Genomic DNA, 20,707 nt, shown 5'->3' on the forward strand with positions numbered 1-20,707 from the left:
TGACATCCAAGCACCACCGTTGGTCACTACAAAGGGCCGGTCAAAGAGTAAGAGGCTCGGATCAACCCTTGAGAAGTCCTTAAACAAATCTAGTCGGAGGAAAAACAAGAATGCTTCCCGGGTACAATCCTTGTGTCAATATGACTTGAACTATTAATTTTGATATTATACTATGCTATTAGTTCAATATTGTTATTTTTGGGTCGTTTAGCAGGTGGTTCGGTCAAATACTTATCAGGATACAAACACTGGTGATCCTATTGCCCGGACTGTGCCCGAACAAGTGGGGAGCTTCATGTCTTTGCTAAGCTCGTTTGACAAAAGTTAGAATATGGGGGACATGGGTGTGCGTTGTTTATTTTTCATCTTCATGTACATATTATTCCGGATGGCATTCATGTACCATGGGTAATAGATGAGGTGGGTAGTATTATGTTATGAATATTGATTTTACGGGGTTGAATGAAGTTGTTCCAAGAATCTATTCATGATTTACTGCAATATACAAGTCACATTTGTTGCAAATAAACCAATTTAACATGTTGCATTCTTTATGACTTCTAATTAGTGTGTTAACTTCGATGTAAGAATCAATACAGAAATCACATGTTTATTCAAGGCTTTCTGCGTATACTTGTTTTGGAATAAGTAACGTGCATGTGTGAGATCAGTTTCAGGCATTTTCCATTGAATGTTCAATTCAATGGGATGTCAGATGTTTATAATTCTTAGTATCACCGGATGGTTATTCTGTATTATTTAGGTGAATTTTGGTTTTTATCTTAGTGTTATTCGTAATCCGGATGTTTGAACATGTAAGACAGCGGATGGTTACTTCTTATATGCAGATGGTAATATAAGATTTTCGTGGCTTATTATGTGTAATGTTATACCAAAATTTTGCCCTGGATGTTCATTTTCATAGGAATGCGGATGTTCAACCTTACTGTTAACTGAATGGATATTTTTGAGAACTAGGATTTCTACGCTGAGCTATTTTCACCTGGATGTTTATTTCAATAGGAAAGCGGATGTTCAACCTTTCTCTTAACTGAATAGTTACTTTTGGGAACTATCATTTCTCTGCCGAGCTATTTTCACCTGGATGTTCATTTAAATAGGAAAGTGGATGATCAACCCTGTTGTTAACTGAATGGTTATTTTCAGAGAACTTAGAGAACCAACCATGTACATCATATATCTTATATCAAGAGTCTAATAACAAAAGACAATAAACACCTAAGCCAAAAATCAACATAAGTTAATAAAGGTTTCTATGTTCTTAAGACTATGTTCAACTATTGAGCTCTCCGTTTTCGTTTTTTTTTTCATAGGTTGTTCCCTGACCCGTTTCATTAATGTCCTTGTACTTGGTGCCGTGAATGGTGATTGGACCTCCTTTTTCTTGTGTCTTCCAGGGTTCCGGCGAGCAGATTTCTCATTTTCCTCCAACAAGGTTCGCACCTGTCCTATTCTCTCATTGTGCGCTCCCATCACAATGTCCAGCATTAACTGACCTCTCAAAGCTAGAAGCATATCCTGTGGATATTTACATGATGAGGATAGTGATTGAATTTTGCAAGACACATTAACTGGAATTAAAAATCTGTAAATGAGAGATAGAATAACTTACATCATCATATTCATGTAGTCTACAATCTTCAGTCCATAACTCCATGAATTTAATTACAAAGATGCCACAATCCCAGCTATGTAAATAACGAGGGTACAATCAGTGTGATATTAATGTCAAAGCAATTGCTAAAGCATGAACTTGCTATGTGCGGCGATTACTAACACTTACCGATTGGGTTGCACGGGGACTGACGCATATGCAATAGTTGGACCATTCAAAGTATGCTCGTAAGTTGGGATAGCCACCTTGGACATGTCTTCAAGCAATCGACCCTGTAAAAAAATCAACAATACTGTGTTAACTGTTGAAGTTATTTATCGATGAATTCGAAAAAGTCACACACTTGGGGTCCTAACTTACCACATATGCATCTAGTTTCCTCCTTTCATCAGTAGGTTCCTTACATTTCAGACTATCAAGCACCAACACCCGTTTTTCTGTCACATTAAAAGCATACAGCCACCAGTGTCTTTTCCAACACATTGGAATAAACCACTGCAAGAAGAAAGCACAAATAACAACTCATGCAAATATTTAATCCATGGAGTAAGATGCACGACAAACATATCATAAACTTTACAGGTTGGTTCAATCTTCACCATTATTGGTTAAATGACTTAGCAATGTAACTTTCACATATAGGATGTACGATGAATAGGTGCATGCAGAATACATATGAGAGAACCTTTAAAAATTCTCAGAATTTCCATCCGTTTAAGAAGAATAAGTGAACCGGAGAAATAAGTTATTATCCTAAAAAGGGTAACCACGTGTAAAAAAAAAAAAGAATAATGTCTAACCCAATTTCTTTTTGATGCTTCCACTCTGTCAAAAAATCTGTTGTCGTCTCTGAAATTCGGACCAAATCCATCATACACTGGAACTGGCCCGTTCTGGAATGCATCCAACTTATGCTGTGTTATCACCGTTTCCTGTTGCCAAAGAAGTATCCAGTGATGCTATAGCTATTAGGAGAATTCGTAAAAATTACAATCTTCATACTAATATTCCTGGAGACACGCAATAGAAATCACATTTGAAGCGCGCAGCCAGAGCATCGTTAAACGTATTGCACATCCATTGAATAATCTGCGTAGAAAAGGTAATTACACATGAAATCCAGCATACAAGTAACAAATTAACTGAAAATAGAGCATGATTTTTAATAACTTACATTGCCACTGACCCAACCGCGTGCTTTCAGAGTCCACAAATCCAACCTTGACAGCTTAAGATACGACCTACCTTCATAGGTTGCCAATGGTGTGTGTTTGTCAAGGCGAGAGTTTAGAATCCAGCACAGGACCATTTCCTCCTTCTTCTCGCCTAACTTCACACCCTTAAGGTTCGGATGGACCGTTATGGGAGGGGTGTGGCTGGTGAATTCTCTAGCTGTGTCAAGCCAAGGGAAAAGCTAGGCCTTCCAGGACTCGGAGTGTGATAGCGTGACTTGTTAGCCACGACCACTTGAAGGGGTTCCACGTTAATTGGATTTGTATTCCCACCTTGTTCAAACTTTTCCAATAATTCCTCAACTTCTTGACACTGCACGAAGTTCACGTCGAATTCTCTACAATGAAAGCAACTATACTTACAAAACACGTGTAGAAACCATTGAAATCATAGTAAAATTAAGGCATGCAATTTTGATCCAGACAACAGGTTGTCAGCGGAAATAATCAATGTCATTTATGTGTAATATGTTACAACTAATTGAAGACGTGTTTCTAGTTTAATTTCATTACAACTACATAATTTTACCTACTATGGTTTAACGCGATTAGTTAATACGTTGAAATAGAAAGAGATAAGTGAGGGGACCAAATAAGTTGACTTGTATAGAACTTGCCTGTCAAAATCATAATCAAGAACTTCCACAACTACTGAAGAGGGTATAATTGGATCCGGATTATGTGCAGGAAAAGCACTGTCTTGCTCATTTACGTTCTCACCATTTGGGTTCAAGTTGTCTTGGAAGAGTCGGCGTCTTCTTTGAGCAATAGGTACATTATCGTCATCGTCGGAGTCTGAAGGAACAACAGGTCGGCGCCTTCGTTGAGCAATGGGCACATCATCATCTTCGTCGGATTCTGAAGGTTCAACATGTCTCTCGTTGCAACTTGGGCCTTCATAAGCTGCTGTGCTATTGTCGCGGGATCTGCCCCTGATGATCGGCAACTTTTTACGCGTGCCTGTACGGGCCTTGACGTTGGGATTTTTGCCAGTAAAGAATTTCATAAAAACAGTCGCGTTGTAGATATAGTCTCTAAACCGACAGAAATCCCTTCGTACAAACGTTTTGGTTGTCACAAGTAACAAACCCCTTTAAAATTGATAACCGAGTATTTAAACCTCGGGTCGTCTTCTCAAGGAATTGCAGGGAGGTATGTTCTTATTATTGGTTATGAGTTTGTAAATTGGGGAAATTTGGAGTTTGGGCAATGGGCACAGGTATATTTTCAAAGCAATAAAAATAAATAAATAACTGTAAAACAAACTTTTGGCAAGGTATGAGAAATTGGAATTCCTATCCTAGTTATCCTTATCAAGTGTGAAGAGAATTAGGTTTTAATCCCACTTGGTCAGCCTTTATTAAACAAAGGAAGTTTAAGTGGACTGATTAGCTTGATTCTCAAGTCCTAGTCAACTCCTGTGGAGAGGCTAGTGTTAGAGCAATCCTAGCTAAAGCAAAATCTGCCAATTTCAATCACTTGTTGAGTTTGATAACTCAAGTACTACCAATCACTTGACCAAAACTAAAAGGGAGAAAAATAACTAAATTAAATTAAAAGCATAAATATAAGCAAAGAAATCTTAAATCTGAAAATACCTCGAATTGCATTAACAAAAGAAATTAAATCTGGCATAGATGTTCATAAATTAAATTGAGAAAATAAATAAAAATAAAGAACCTGGGATTGAGAGTCACTCCTAAAACTAAGAGAAATCCTAAATCCTAATCCTAAGAGAGAGGAGAGAACCTCTCTCTCTAAAAACTACATCTACTCCTAAAATTGTAAATATGAGAGCCTCCTTATGAATGGATGTATTTCCCCACTTTATAGCCTCTAATCTGTGTTTTCTGGGCCGCAAACTGGGTCGAAAACAGCCCGGAATTCGCTGGAGAAGAATTTAAATGCGCTGATTTCCGTCACTGCGATGCGGCCGCATGGAGCACGCGGTCGCGTCACCTAGCGTTAGGGGAATTATAGCATATTATATATCAAATTGAAGCCCCGGACGTTAGCTTTCCAACACAACTGAAACCGCATCATTTGGACCTCTGTAGCAAAAGTTATAGCCGTTTGAGTGCGAAGAGGTCAGGCTGGACAGCTTAGCAATTTCTCCAACTTCTTGTATTCCTTCCACTTTTGCATGCTTCCTTTCCATCCTCTGAGCCATTCCTGCCCTATAATCTCTAAAAACACTTAACACACATATCAAGGCATCTAATGGTAATAGAAGAGGATTAATAATAAGCAAATATAAGATCAAAGAAGCATGTTTTCAATCAAAAAACATAACTAGGAAGGAAATATAAAACCATGCAAATAGTATGAGTAAGTGGTAAAGAGTAGATAAAAACCACTCAATTGAGTACAAGATAAACCATAAAATAGTGGTTTATCAACCTCCCCACACTTAAACACTAGCATGTCCTCATGCTAAGCTCAAGAGAAGCTATAAAGATGAAGAGGAATGGTATGAAATGCAACCTATGAATGCAACTACATGCTAAATGCTTTTACCTACTTGGTTAAAAGTAAACAAATCTTTTAAGAATAAATATGAATTGGATTTCACTAATTCAAATCATGAAAATGAAGTACAAATAGATTTGTAGAAGAAAATAGCTCATGAAAGCCGGGAACAAGGAATTGAGCATCGAACCCTCACTGGTAGTGTATACACTCTAATCACTCAAGTGTTTAAGGTTCGATTCTCTCAATTCTTCACTATCCTTGCTTTCTAAGGCTTGCTCTTCATCTAACAATCAACAAAAATTTAATGCACAAATACACATATCAAGAGGTCTTTTAAGGGTTGTAATGGGGTTAGGGTCAAGGTAGGATTGTATTTGGCCAAGTGGACTAAAATCTGAATCCTTAATTAACTTAAACTTTCCACCTAACTTAAACAATCCATGTAATCATAATACAAAATCTAACTATCCATTAACCATGTTTTCCACATATTCATGCATTCTAATTTTAAGTACAGTACATATGCATTGCTTTCAACATTTACTTTGGGGCATTTTGTCCCCTTTTACTTATTTGCTCTCTTTTTCTTTTCTTTTTCTCTTTTTCTTCTTATATATATATATTTTTTTTTTCTTTTATTTTTCTCAATGCATATGATTAAATTATTGAATGCATGAACATGTCCTAAACATTTCTTTCACACTTTCATAAAGATATATAACACCCAATTCTTAAACCAAATATTTCCAAACCCACTTTTCCCCACACTTAATTCATGAGCACTCTCACTAGTCTAAGCTAACCAAAGATTCAAATTAAGGACAATATTATTTTCCGCTTAGAGTTAATGATGTGCTAAAGTAAAGAACAAAGGGGTAAAATAGGCTCAAATTGGTTTGCAAAGGATAATGAAAGGTAAGGCCATATGGGTATGTAAGCTCAGTGAAACAAAGACCTCAATCATATAAGTGTATGTATACATCAAACAATGGAAATATAGAATTAAGCAAGACAAAGATCACAATTTTAGAGAGAAAAATACACACTAAAACAGAATTTTGGTTGATAAAATGTAACCAATTCAAATAGGCTCAAAAATCTCACAGGTTTTGTGTGTTCGAGTTCTAAACCATGTTCCAGTATAATATCTCTTCAAACAAGTGTAACATTAAATTTTATTCAAATTAGTGAAATTCTCTAAAAATTTTCTTAAAAAAGAAAATATTACTTCCACCAAGTGGTAAAATATGCAAAAATCAAACAAACATGCAAATGCAACAACTAGTCTACAAAGAAAATTTAAACATTGGTGTTTGAGACAAGAAAGTACTAACCCATGGAGATCGGTATCGACCTCCCCACACTTAAAGATTGCACCGTCCTCGGTGCATGCTAAGATGTGCAAGTGGATGGGGGTTGTGGTTTCTCAGCTGGGCTCTTTTTTGTTCCTTTCCTTGCCGGTAGTTTGGGAGTAGCTTTCTCCTTTCCTTCCTTGGTGGCCATCCTGAAGAAGGGAAGAGAAAGTAAATTAAATTCAAATAGATATATAGCAAGGAAGAGAATGGAAGAGTGGTGATGGATGCACATTAGGATGTAATTGACATTAACACATGCTCTCGAGTACATGTGAAAAGCCAGCAATGAAAAATAGCCAGTGCATCGAAAGATAAGTGGATGCAGGGTGTTTATTGGCATGCCGGAAAAGGGCATGAGTAGCATAGACCAAGCATTACTTGTAATAAATTACCATGTTTGTATTGACAATTATATTCAATTAAAATAGTAAAGGGGGTTTATGAAAAGCAAGCATTAAATAATATAAAGTATAATAGAGAAGTGCATAATGCCATATGGGCTTTTTCACAAACACATAGCATGTATGGTAAATAAGCTATTTGAAAGTATTAAATTGAACATGCAAGCATCCTTTAAAAAGTAATATATAATTGTCAAATAATTATGCAATAATCCACAATGGCCCAAATAAAATTCCAACACCAGTGAAAATAATGCAATGAATGAAATATGCAAATAAATGAAGTAAAATAAAATGAAAGATAAGAAGAATGAGAAGGGAAAGAAGGAGAGGAGAAGTAAGTAAGAAATAAGGAGGGAAAAGAGAAAATAGGATTTGGGGAAGAGAAAGACAAGATATTTTGGCATATGAGGTTAAGGTGTGCGACGCTAGCGACGCGGTCGCGTGGGTGACGCGGTCGCTTGGTGCGCAAATAAGGTTAGGCGACGCGGAAGCATGGGGCACGCGTTCGCGTGGGAGGGCTTGGGCTGCCAGCACGAGTCCAGCCCAACTCCAGCACAACTTTCGGCCATGCACCTTTTTTTACGCTGATTTCAGGTCACGCGGCCGCGTAGGTGACGCGGTCGCGTGGGAGGCCATTATTCCCATATGACGCGGTCGCGTCAGCGATGCGGTCGCGTGGGGTGATTTGTGCCATTGGCACGCCTCCAGCGCTGCTCCTGCGAAACTCTCTGTTCATATTAATATTGTCTCCCATCTCCTTGCGACACGGACGCGTCGCTGATGCGATCGCGTCGCGTGCTCGCTTTTTTTTTTTTTTTATAATCTGAAAAATGCAGAATGCAGTGTTAATATGAATGTGATGCAAAACTCCAGGTTCAATATAACAAAATAAAATAAAATTCAAAGACAAACAAAACTAAATAAAATTAAAATTGAGAAAGGAATGATTATACCATGGTGGGTTGTCTCCCACCTAGCACTTTTAGTTAAAGTCCTTAAGTTGGACATTTGGTGAGCTCCCTGTTATGGTGGCTTGTGCTTGAACTCATCCAGGAATCTCCACCAATGTTTGTAATTCCAATGGCCTCCTGATCCCAAACTAGGCGCAGAAAGCCTTCAAGTAAGTTAAAGCAAGTGACCAGGCCCCAAGAGTGGTGATTGATAGAATGGATTCCTGGGTCCCAGACCTTGCCTTTGCACCCGTCTTTTGGTTGAGCAATATTGTTCCATCCGGGTGGCAAGTAGTCTAAATTCTCACGTAAGTGGCCAAACAACTTCCTAGACCCATTCAGTTGAGCTTTACACCAACTTTTGCATTTAAACTTTGAGCACACAACCATGTTGAACCTTGCTTGACAATTCTTATCACTGGCCATCTTCCTCTTACTCTTCATGCCACAAAGAGCTCTAAGTTGACCATCCGTCTCCAGTAGCCCATATTCAAGTGGGATTAGAAAGCTATGGGATATGAATTCTACCCACTTGAATGTTGTGAAGGATGATGGCAACTTAGGGGGAGGTATTTTTAATAAAATTGCAAGCTCCACTCCCTTGTCCTCTTTTCTGATAACTACCACCTCTTTGCAAGCTTCTTCAATTTCAACCTCTTCCTCTTGGTAGCTCTCTTTCAATTCAATCTCCTCTTCATTGCTTTCCAAGGGCATGGGAGGTTGTGCTTCTTCTTCTTGAATCTCCATCTCTTGATCAACCTCTTCCAAGTCTTCAACTATGATATGCTTTAGAGGTTGTACACCCTCCTCAGCATCAATTTCAACCATCTTGGAAGGAGGCTCTATGACTGGACTTTCCCATGGAGGTTCTGCATCTCCTAAGTTTTCAACCACTTCTTCTTCTTCAATAATTCCGGCTTCCTCTACTTGTTCCAATACAAAGTCATGCTCCGTACTGTTCACTGGAGTTTCTAGTATCTCCTTCATACTACGTTCTTCATTAGATTGTCCACATGAAGCCATGGGGTTCCTTGAGTGTCCGAACGTCAGGAAGCTAATCGACTCATTATTGCTTGCCCCAATTGATGAATGGTTGCCTGAAATCGATCCACTTTTTTTTTAGGCGAACCTCTGCTTCTCGGGTTGCCGGATTTAGACAGGACACATAGAGAAGTGGTGGTGGTTGGGAGTGAGTGGGTTGGAATTGGGGTGGTTCTATATATGGTTCATATGGCTCATAAGGTGGTTGGTATGGTGGTTGAGGGTTAGGGTCATATGGAGGTGAATGGTGGTAGTTGGCTTGTGAGTGTGGTAGTTCAAAGTTGTGTTGAGAAAAGGGTTCATAGGCATATGGTGGTGGTTGTTGATAGTCCATTGGAGGTGGTTGTTGCCATGAGGGTTGATCAAATCCTTGTGGCTCCTCCCATCTTTGATTGTTCCAACCTTGATGCCTGTTCTCATTGTAATTTCTTCTTCCTGCAACATAATTGTAACCAGACTCATAGCCAAAAGGGTGAGAGTTCATAGTAAATAGAAATTAAAAATAAAAACAAATTGAAATTAAAAGGTTATTTAAATTTTTAATTTGAAAATTAAAATTTTTTGAAAATTTTTAAATTTGAATTTTGAAATTTGATTTTTTTGAAATAAGATAAGATAAGATAAAAAATTTTAAAATAAAAACCTATAACCTTTTAATTTACGAAAAAGCAGAAAAAAATAAAAACAGAAATAAAAACAAATCAAAAAAGAAAAATATTTACAATAACCAATAATAAGGCACACGTTTGCAATTCCCCGGCAACGGTGCCATTTTGACGTTGGGATTTTTGCCAGTAAAGAATTTCATAAAAACAGTCACGTTGTAGATATAGTCTCTAAACCGACAGAAATCCCTTCGTACAAACGTTTTGGTTGTCACAAGTAACAAACCCCTTTAAAATTGATAACCGAGTATTTAAACCTCGGGTCGTCTTCTCAAGGAATTGCAGGGAGGTATGTTCTTATTATTGGTTATGAGTTTGTAAATTGGGGAAATTTGGAGTTTGGGCAATGGGCACAGGTATATTTTCAAAGCAATAAAAATAAATAAATAACTTTAAAACAAACTTTTGGCAAGGTATAAGAAATTGGAATTCCTATCCTAGTTTTCCTTATCAAGTGTAAAGAGAATTGGGTTTTAATCCCACTTGGTCAGCCTTTATTAAACAAAGGAAGGTTAAGTGGACTGATTAGCTTGATTCTCAAGTCCTAGTCAACTCCTGTGGAGAGACTAGTGTTAGAGTAATCCTAGCTAAAGCAAAATCTACCAATTTCAATCACTTGCTGAGTTTGATAACTCAAGTACTACCAATCACTTGACCAAAACCAAAAGGGAGAAAAATATCTAAATTAAATTAAAAGCATCAATATAAGCAAAGCAATCTTAAATCTGAAAATACCTCGAATTGCATTAACAAAAGAAATTAAATCTGGCATAGATGTTCATAAATTAAATTGAGAAAATAAATAAAAATAAAGAACCTGGGATTGAGAGTCACTCCTAAAACTAAGAGAAATCCTAAATCCTAATCCTAAGGGAGAGGAGAGAACCTCTCTCTCTAAAAACTACATCTACTCCTAAAATTGTAAATATGAGAGCCTTCTTATGGATGGATACATTTCCCCACTTTATAGCCTCTAATCTGTGTTTTCTGGGCCGCAAACTGGGTCGAAAACAGCCCGGAATTCGCTAGAGAAGAATTTAAATGCGCTGATTTCCGTCACTGCGACGCGGCCGCATGGAGCACGCGGTCGCGTCGCCTAGCTTCTGAGGAACTATAGCATATTATATATCAAATCGAAGCCCCGGACGTTAGCTTTCCAACGCAACTGGAACCGCATCATTTGGACCTCTGTAGCAAAAGTTATAGCCGTTTGAGTGCGAAGAGGTCAGGCTGGACAGCTTAGCAATTTCTCCAACTTCTTGTATTCCTTCCACTTTTGCATGCTTCCTTTCCATCCTCTGAGCCATTTCTGCCCTATAATCTCTGAAAACACTTAACACACATATCAAGGCATCTAATGGTAATAGGAGAGGATTAATAATAAGCAAATATAAGATCAAAGAAGCATGTTTTCAATCAAAAAACATAACTAGGAAGGAAATATAAAACCATGCAAATAGTATGAGTAAGTGGTAAAGAGTAGATAAAAACCACTCAATTGAGTACAAGATAAATCATAAAATAGTGGTTTATCAGGCCTCCTGGTATGTGAACGAGCTACGTATGTAATTGACACATATAATAGAGACACCAGGATGGTATGCAAACAAAAGTTTATGTAACATATCTTTCGAGATGACAGATTACATCATCATGTCTATAACTACCATTATTATAAACACAATGTACTAAACTAAAAATCTACGAAAGACAATACCTTGTGCGCCTCTCTTTTCTTCGGTGCCCTCCGTTGGCTTTGTTTAGTGGAGGTTGATTCCTTGATCCCTCTCTTCCTATCTCTGATGCAACCCTAGTATGGACACGTCAATGGTATTTAGAAATCAATAATGTACAATCCTAGTATTGGGTTAGCATATTGGAAGGAATTAATTAACCATCATAGTACCTCAGCTAGCACATTGGCAGCTTTCTTCTCAAGTTCTGCAGCAGTCCATGCAATGACCCATGGTTCTTGCTCTCGACATCGCTCAAGTGGACCATGCTGCAATCGCTGGAAGTATAATAGCTGAAAGCCAATTTAGAAATGTTATGGTCTGCCATATAGAACTAATCAATTAAAAAAATCAACTAAACATTACAATATACCAAAAGGGCGAACATGCAGCCACCACAGGTTTCGTGGTTCTTAGATTGGAATTAATCAATTGCTAGCCTTAACCACTTGAATGTTTTATGAGCCCAATTAAATCTGCTGGGGTTGGTCACATCAAGAATAGGAGGGATGTGCCACGGAGAGATGGTTTGCTGACTTGTTGGGCATAAGAACATTTTTAGCACCAGAAGGATTAAGTGCCTTCTGAAATCTGCCCGTTGCGCTTCAGTATCCATGGGACAGGAATACACGAAATCACACAACTGGGTTGTTGTCTTTTTTTGAAACTGTGCTTTGATGGCGCGATGGTCCGGATTCTTCTTGTCAAGTTCGGGTATGAAATCACCTACATTATCAAGTGTAGAACAGTGTGAACAACAACTATTACGCAACGACAAGGGTATCAAACCAGGATATGTTAAGTAAATACTAAAAATGGAACATTGGTATCTTACCCCCGTCTCGTATGCCTAATGCCTTCCCTATCAACTCAGAATTGATGCAGATGTTTCCAACGTCCACAATAAGCGTATTCGTATCCACATCGTATGCAAATGCAAGTTGTTTCATTATACTTTGCTTCACCGACCATTTTGGAATCCTCTTCACAAAACCAAAACCAATTGTGTCGATCTCCAGTAGCTTTTCCACGGTAGTAATGCTTTCCAGATGGGTAACCATGCCATTGATATAGGATGGTGAACAGCGCGTTTCTGTGTACATCAATAAAACAAGGTATAAGCCATGAAAAGGAAGATTGCTGAATGATGCAACATGGATTACCTTTTTCTCCATCAGACTTTTCCTCAATAGATCAAAATCCAAATAAGTTCGTGCCTGGAAGGAATGTATGAGTAATTAGTCTCACCAATGTGTATATTTTATTAATTCATCATAAATAAATTTCTACCCGATAAAGTGACATGATTAATCCTCACACATAGTAGTGTGGGACTAAATTTATCTGCAATGCCCCCTTAAAGAGAATGACATCAAAGTTATTATGTCTAAGTTGGAAGTCTAAAATTCTCTTGAAACATGATGCTTTGTTATGTAGATACTTCTTGGATACATCAAATAACATGTATGTATGACAAAATTAACTTACATGTTTGTTTCCATAAGATATTAGATGTTCATTCCTGCCTTTGGGTGGATGGGTATGCGTCAAATTAAAAGGGGCAAAGTACAGCACCCAAGGTAAAAGTAGAGTTATAATAACAGGTAATCCCATATCAAAACCAACCCTTCAATAACATGCAGAGTTTACGATCTAGTAATTTCGAACAAATGCAGGCAACATAAGAGATCTACATACTCAAAACTAAGGAAATAAATACCTATCGCCAGGAAAAAAAATATTACAGCCACCAACTCCACAATACTATTTTAAACAAGAAGTTCTGGCACAATAATCATTCAGCATTGTGATCTTCTCATTTTTTACAAATGAACACCTAAGCAACATAAACATTATACAGCCAAGTCACATGGTAGACTTTTTTAAATAATTTCGTTTTGGATGAAAACAAAAAACAGGAATGGAAAAATGATAGAATAAGAGGAACGATGGCAACAAAATTGTTTCAACCAAATCAGCACCAATAAAGTGGATGAGAACAATCAAGTGACATGCAAAACAAACCCTTTATTAGTTATAAAATTAAAATCAAGCATTGAGATAAAATTATTGATTTAGCACTTGCATTGAAAGAATCAAACCATAATAAAAGTACGTAAAATATTCATAGATGCCACCTTCATAGTTAAACACCCATAAATCTAAACTTAAAGGAACCTTGATATGCTGGTGTCACACAAAAGACAATGAAAATTCATTTTTTAAGTGACTAACTCATTGAGCAAGTTCATTAACTTGAGTTTTACAGAAAATAATAAAACCTTTACAACGGTAAAATGTTTCTAAATGAGTAGCAACCTAGAGAGCTTGGCTTGGTAAATAATGAAATAACCAAGGGTGAACAGCATTGAAAATCTTAAAATAGATCACAACTTGTCCTAGTTTAATTTTTTTTATTTTTAAGTAAATATAAATGGAAAAAAATAACCAGGGAAAAAACTAATTAAACCATTACAAATATTAAAACGATATTTATTTAAAGCAATCACAGCCCCAAGAGTGAAACAGTAGTGTCAAGACACATTCTAAAATAACCTGTCGAGGAACATTAAATCGAAGAACTGAGGAAAAAATTGTAAAAAAAACCACTTGCACAATATTCATGCAGACCATTACAAAGAACCGACAAATCATCCACTTTCATAGGTCAACAACCATACAACTAATATGATGGCAACTTGAACATGAAATGGCATTATTAAACAGAGCAGAATTCGAACTATTAAATGATTCACCGACTGAGATCTGAGATTGACTTCAGTGAAATAAACACCTTCCATTTATCAATAGATACTTAAGTAGGAATAACTAGGGTGACTTCACTGTTTAAGGGGAAATAAACAGATTCAAAAAATTGAAATTATTATATCATATTACATCAATCTAGCATGCTAAATTATTATTAAAATTACTATTCTGTTAAACTAAAAAAAATGAAAATAAATTAGTACATAAATAAAAATACTTAAACACACTACAAGAAAATAGGCCTATGGCCACGCTTTTTTTTTGCCACACTTTAAAAGCGTGGCCAAAAGTGGTCAATGGCCACACTTTTGTGAGGGTGGCGATTGAATAGAGATTTGGCCACGTTTTTTCTTGCCACGCTTCAAAAACGTGGCGAAAAGGGTCAACGGCCACGCTTTTTGAAGGGTGGCAATTGATTAGAGAAACGGCCACGTTTTTTTTCTGCCACGCTTCAAAAGCGTGGCCATAGAGAGAAAAAGGGACGTTTTAAAAGCGTGGTGACAGAGTTTCCTTACGGCCACGCTTACAAAATGTGGCCATATCCTGGTCCTCTTTTGGCACGCTTTAAAAGCGTGGCCAAAAGGTTTTTAAAAAAAAAAAAAACCAGACCCGGCCCCCAACCCGGTCCCCAACCCAATTGAAGAGATTTCAACCCGGTCACCAACCCTAATCAAGCTACCCTTTTCGCGATCGAGCTCACTCTTTCACCCTTGTCACTCTTTCACCCTGGCTACCCCTGGAGGAGCTCACATCCCTGCCGTCACCAGAACCACCCTCGCTGCGTCATTAGCCTCCGCTCCCCCTCCGCCTCGTCTCCTCGTCGCCGTTACCAGCATCCTTACCGTCAGCGTCAGCGTCAGCGCCACCTCTTTCAACCGATTCCTTCCAAAAGTGAATACGACAAGGGACAATGTGGGAAGATGTCGGAGCTCGGAGGCGGCAACTGTTTTCTGCATCTCTTGCTCGGTGTCAATGTCAGTCTTGCCCTTGTTAAGGAATTGTTGCTTTCGTTGTGTTGTTTCAGGTTCTTCTCCTCTTTCTTTCATGTTTCAATTCGCGCCAGCATTGCTTTTCGGATATGAAATTGGTTCGTGCATTTGATAATTTTAGGAATTTTTTTAGTGTTGTACACAATTTGGGGAGGTTTTGGTGGGGAACGGGTGATTGGCGTAATTTAAAAATTTGGGGAATTTGTGAGAAGATATTCAGATTTCGAAACTTGCATTTTGAATTTTGATATTTTAGCTGTTATATATTTTTACAATCCCTAAACTGTAGCCTACTTTTTTTTTTCTTGCCCTAAGAAATTTTTTTGTATATATGAATTCGGTAGCTTCATTAGCTAATAAACAGATTAGCTAAAGTTCTCGAAACCTAATAAATATTGTATTAAAAGATATCAAAACCGGGTTAGTGTGATCTTAGCTTGTTGTTTGAAGATATATATGAATCTGTAAAGGTATGTCTTTTGATTTGCATTTTAATATTTACAATGATGGTTGCCTGATGTCCAGTGTTATCAATTCACTTTATTTTAGATTTTTTATTTCCTCTGAATGTTGCCCTGGATGAACTTGTTTATTGTGCTGTTTTGGTGTTGAATTCTGGACTTGTGATTGCTGTTTATTGTATTTTTTTTCATTGTCCAAAATAGATGCTGTGAAAGTGTTACTGTTTCATTAATTTTTCTTGGTTTGTTATTGCTGAGTGCTGCTCTGCTTGTTGCTTGGTCCATATTATATGAATTGCAATGATTTCAGTTTGTGGAACTGGTTAAGTCATATGAATTCTGTTTGCTGCTTGCTTGAACCTGGAAAACATGCTATTTACTGCTGCTGTTTAATAAACAATTGCTTCTATTGATGATTCTATTCTTTGCATATTAAATAAAAGATTTGAGTGGTATAAATTATTTTATACTACTACAAGATTTATTGAGGATTACGATTTTATGTTATCTGTAGGGGAGGAAAAGGAAAAAGAAAAAAAAGAAAAAGAAAAAGATAAAAGGACAGTTTCTGACAGGTGATGTGTTTAAGTGGATTTGGTTTATCCACATCAAATGACATATAATATTACAACCTTCGACCTTGGATATGATATGCCAACAATGGCTGCTTCTCTCTCCTCTCTACTTCTTCCACTAGGTATCTATTCTATGTGCTGCTTCCTTAAATTTCCAATTGTTTTCTTCATTTCACAACTCAAACAATGTTACATTGTCATTGCTTCTTGTTTCTGTTTTGTTCACAACCTCAGATTGTTATTGCTTCCACTCTTGTATAGGTTTTAGTTTGAGGAGCACTACTAATTATTGTTTAACTCAATAATCTGTTGTGTCATGTTCTTAGATGAATGATAGTGGTGCCAAAAAGTTGTTTTTTCTAAGAGGAAAGTAATAAGTAATAACGAATTATTGTTGAGTTAATGAGTTCATGCATTGTATTTACAGGATAGTAAAGGTGAATTCATTGTGACTTTGTAATCCACTTCTGTTTCTGTGAAATTGAAATTTTCTCAACTATTATCACCGCCCCCAGCTTCCATTCTTCAATTTCACTATTCATTTAGGATTTGATTTCTAGACATTGATGGTGAGGTAAAACAATTTCTCCCTGTCATCTAATAGAAATTCAAGAAAGTGCCAAATCATCACAACTATCCACCATGACTTCATACCTTTTTGAATTTCTATTGGCTGAAAGTTTCAAATTGCTTTTAAAGTGTTGGTGCATAGAAATTATTCTTATGGGTTTAACTGTCACAATTGTTTTCTAAAGTATGTAATTTTTTTTTGGGGTAGGTTCTACTTGTAAAAGTTTGGGCTGCAATCCTCAAGGCATTGCTGCTGACAGGCTTCGATGCTTGGTTCCGCAATACCAAAGATCGGTGGTAAAAGCAAAGGCCTCAGATACAACTGAATGTGCTGCTATGGTTAATAGCAGTTCACGCAGAGACTTTCTTGGATTGACTTTGGGAGTCTCAAGCCTCTTTGTTGGTTCATTGGAAGGCAAAGGAGCTGGTTTGCCCCCAGAAGATAAGCCGAAACTATGTGATGAAGCTTGTGAGAAGGAGCTTGAAAATGTATGGTGAGAATACATTGTTCCTTTCTCTGCCTCCTTTCTTTGTTTTTCTCTGCTAAGACATTACAAATGGTTGTTGTAAATTGCTAATAATGCTTTGATATTTGATGTAATTGCATTGCATCTCCTGTTTCTACTAATGTTAGTCAGCACCTTTCTCAAATGTCAGTTATTTTTAAAGAGAAATTCTTCAAATAAATTTTGGAAAATCAAAGCATTATTAGTATCTAAGCTATTCTTTCCTGATAATAGAATCTATCATTCTTAAAGGAATAGCAGACATTCTTATATTTTCAAAGAATTTGTGCATCATGCAAAGAATATGTTAATAACCAATCTATGTGATTGCACTTAAGTTTTAATATTCACATTTTGAAGACCCTTGATCAATGACCACCATGGAAACATGCTATTTATCGCTTGCGTTAACGTGTAACTATTGATTAACATATCTACAAGTGTTTTAAAGTGGTGTTCTAGTTTTTTCTGGTTGATGGAGTCATTGTTTTATTTGTTGCCACTCACCGATTGTGTACTTTTTTATTATGCCTTTTGTTTTTTACGAAGAAGATTTGGATCTGGTTCTGCAGGCTGCAGAGGCTTGGATTGATGTTGAAAGAGTTCATACAATTGCATTAGGAGCCAAGAAGAACTAGTGTCATGATGATCTATCTTTTTTTTTCGGGGAAATTGCAATCAATGGAGTCAGGTTCAGTATAATAGTACTTAGCAATAACTTCTTATACTGCTCTCCGCACCTTCTAAATTTTAATTCTATGGACCTTTTTTTATTTTTTCTTATGGATGTATCTATAAATATGAAGTACAAAGTAGTGAAGAAAATAGTTCTACTGCAGGTTGCAATGAAGCTTCTTTCAGATAGGGAAAAATTCATGCAAGTGCTTTGTTGCGGAGGGGAATTTGAACCTTAAATGAAAAAAATTTGTACCGATTTCTCGTCGGTGCTTGAGGAGAATCATAAATTTCTGGTACAAATTTTAATTACTTAATTACTATACTAATTGTATATTGTAATAATCCAGAAGTTTGTGTTAAGCTGACCAAGTTTATTTTTATTCCTATTAGCATAATGCTGATGAATTTTTATAGTAGAATGTGAATGAAAACGGTGAATCAATCTATTCTGATCTTTGTGCAGGATGCTTATCTCCCTCAACGGCTTTTAGATAAATTGATGTTCATTTATAATTATGTGGAGATGGCTCGAGTAACAGGTGTCCCAATTTCTTTTCTGCTTGCTAGGGGCCAAAGCATTAAGGTAAAAAAATAATATCTAATTTTTATAATAAATTATTATGATATGTGGAAAATATTTGGCACATGAATTTGACAATAACTTTTTTCCCCTCCTTTCCTTACAGGTACTTTCTCAACTTTTAAGGTGACTCCTGAAGATGTTCGAAAACTTAATCTCCCTCCAGAATCAGTGAACAAAACTCCATCTAGGGAAACATTTGTTAAATCAAATTTGCAGAAGGTCTGTTGCTTTTAGTTTGGTATTTTGAGCATAGTTTAGTTTCGTATTATTGTACTTTTAGATTTGCATTTACCAATCAGTGAGCATAGTTTAGTTTCTGTTGCTTTATTGTTCTTGATATTTTGCTGCAGACTAGTATTGGAACGGATAACTTGAACGCTTAATGCACAAAGTGGAGCAGTTTTAGGTTGATTATGATCTTTTACCAAGTATTTAGGCTGATGAGCATCTCTATTAGTGTAATTTGATATATTATGAGCAGCTCTAACTTGTATTGTTTCTGTATTTTTCTTCGGTTTTTAGTTTTGGAATTTAAACTCGAGATTTATTTTGTATTTGAATATTAGTTTTTTAATGTATAAAACAATTATAGTAAATTATATATGTCAGTAATTATTGTTTGATATTTCTTATAAGAAAAATTGCATACTATATTTGTAGGTTTGGTAATAAAAAAGGATTGAAAATTTATATTGTGTAGCAATGAAGATCAAGTAAGGAAAAGAATTTTTTTTTAATTTAACAAGGCTTTCGCCACGCTTTTAAAGCGTGGCAGTATATCTTATTATGGCCACGCTTTAAAAGCGTGGCCGTATCTCTTCCTATTGTCACGTTTTAAAAGCGTGGCCATACCTCTCCTTTTGCCACGCTTTAAAAGCGTGGCCATATCTCCCACCTACAGCCACGCTTTTAAAAGTGCCAATTTGTAAAAAAGCATGGCAAAAAAAAAGTGTGGCGATAGACTGAAAAAGCGTGGCGATAGAGCAACCGCCACCCTTTCATAGGTCACCCTTTCAAAAGCGTGGCGGTAGCTCAAAAAGCGTGGCGAAAAGCTATCGGCACGCTTTTTTCAGCTTTTTGCCACGCTTTAAAAGCGTGGCAATAGACTTATTTTCTTGTAGTGACAATTTTCTACTGCACAATCTACAGCCTTTAGAGTGGGGAAAGACTATAGATTCACAATATAAAATAACCTGCCAGCTTACATCAAAAGCAAAAGAATTCACTTCACAATGCTAAACTACATGATCCCGCACAATAAAATGCAGCAAGGTCAAGATTTCAGGTTTAGAAATTCGCCAACAAATCGAGATAAACAACATCTAGCACTAGATACAGCACAAACAGAAATCCGGAAAACTTCAATTCAATATGAAACTCTTTGCTCGGGAAGAATTAAATAAGGCTGAATGATTGACAATTATAACCACCTGCGATAAAGCACGGACCTACCCGGCAAACATTAAAAAATGAATATCGCAGCAACCATTAAATATTGAACAACATCCAAATGCATACCAAAATAAGCATATGAAAGCTTGCTACGGTAACCATCGACACATTTTCAGTAACAGGACAACACCAGTCAACAACAGGACAAACTTTTGAAAACCTTCCCGTGCCAAGACTTTTTAAATAGTAAACCTCTACCCCTACAGCTGGTTGGGGACGTTTTAGTCCATTGGAAATCGAACATTTTATGTTATCATTAATTAAAATCAAACGCCAACACACAGGTCAATGCATGTCATACCAGGAACAACAAAAACCAATTCAAATGACTGAAAAAAAAAGACACTACGCACTAACCTGCGGCTACATGAAACTTGCGCGTAGCCTTCGGTTTGTACTGCATGCGCGTAACTAATAGTGGAATGGCAGGTTGAAGGCCGGGGTTGGTGGTGCCGCAAAAAAGCTGGGAGTTGCTACTGTGAAATGACGCTGAGGAAAGCTTAGAGTTTGTTCTCCTTACTGCACTGATGGTCAGGCACGGCGGAGGTTGAGCTGAGCCGCCTGCGTGTTGTGCACCAATGACGACGAGAGAGCCGGTGGATTCTGCTTTGCGAGAGACACGCAACGGATGGTCGC

At 37.0% G+C, this 20,707-nt stretch overlaps 1 protein-coding gene across 1 annotated transcript; it reads left to right on the forward strand.

The window, feature by feature from the left end:
- Positions 1-16,319: 16,319 nt before the first annotated feature.
- On the forward strand, positions 16,320-17,996 carry LOC107615213 (peptidyl-prolyl cis-trans isomerase FKBP16-3, chloroplastic-like). Its single transcript, XM_088504319.1, has 3 exons — positions 16,320-16,404; positions 17,061-17,341; positions 17,931-17,996. The coding sequence occupies exons 1-3, from the start codon at positions 16,320-16,322 to the stop codon at positions 17,994-17,996; spliced, it is 432 nt and encodes a 143-aa protein (XP_088360445.1).
- The last annotated feature ends 2,711 nt before the right edge of the window (positions 17,997-20,707 follow it).

The sequence above is a fragment of the Arachis ipaensis genome, chromosome B2 (genome assembly GCF_059453495.1).
Source record: "Arachis ipaensis isolate K30076 ecotype BB chromosome B2, ASM5945349v1, whole genome shotgun sequence".
NCBI lineage: Eukaryota > Viridiplantae > Streptophyta > Magnoliopsida > Fabales > Fabaceae > Arachis > Arachis ipaensis.

Bases quoted from the DNA above. Each gene is read 5' to 3' on its own strand.
- LOC107615213 (XM_088504319.1), top strand. From the start codon at position 16,320: ATGACATATAATATTACAACCTTCGACCTTGGATATGATATGCCAACA. The intron at 16,405-17,060 runs GTATCTATTCTA...TTTTTGGGGTAG, and splicing joins CTCTCTACTTCTTCCACTAG to GTTCTACTTGTAAAAGTTTG. The intron at 17,342-17,930 runs GTATGGTGAGAA...CTGGTTCTGCAG, and splicing joins GTGAGAAGGAGCTTGAAAAT to GCTGCAGAGGCTTGGATTGA.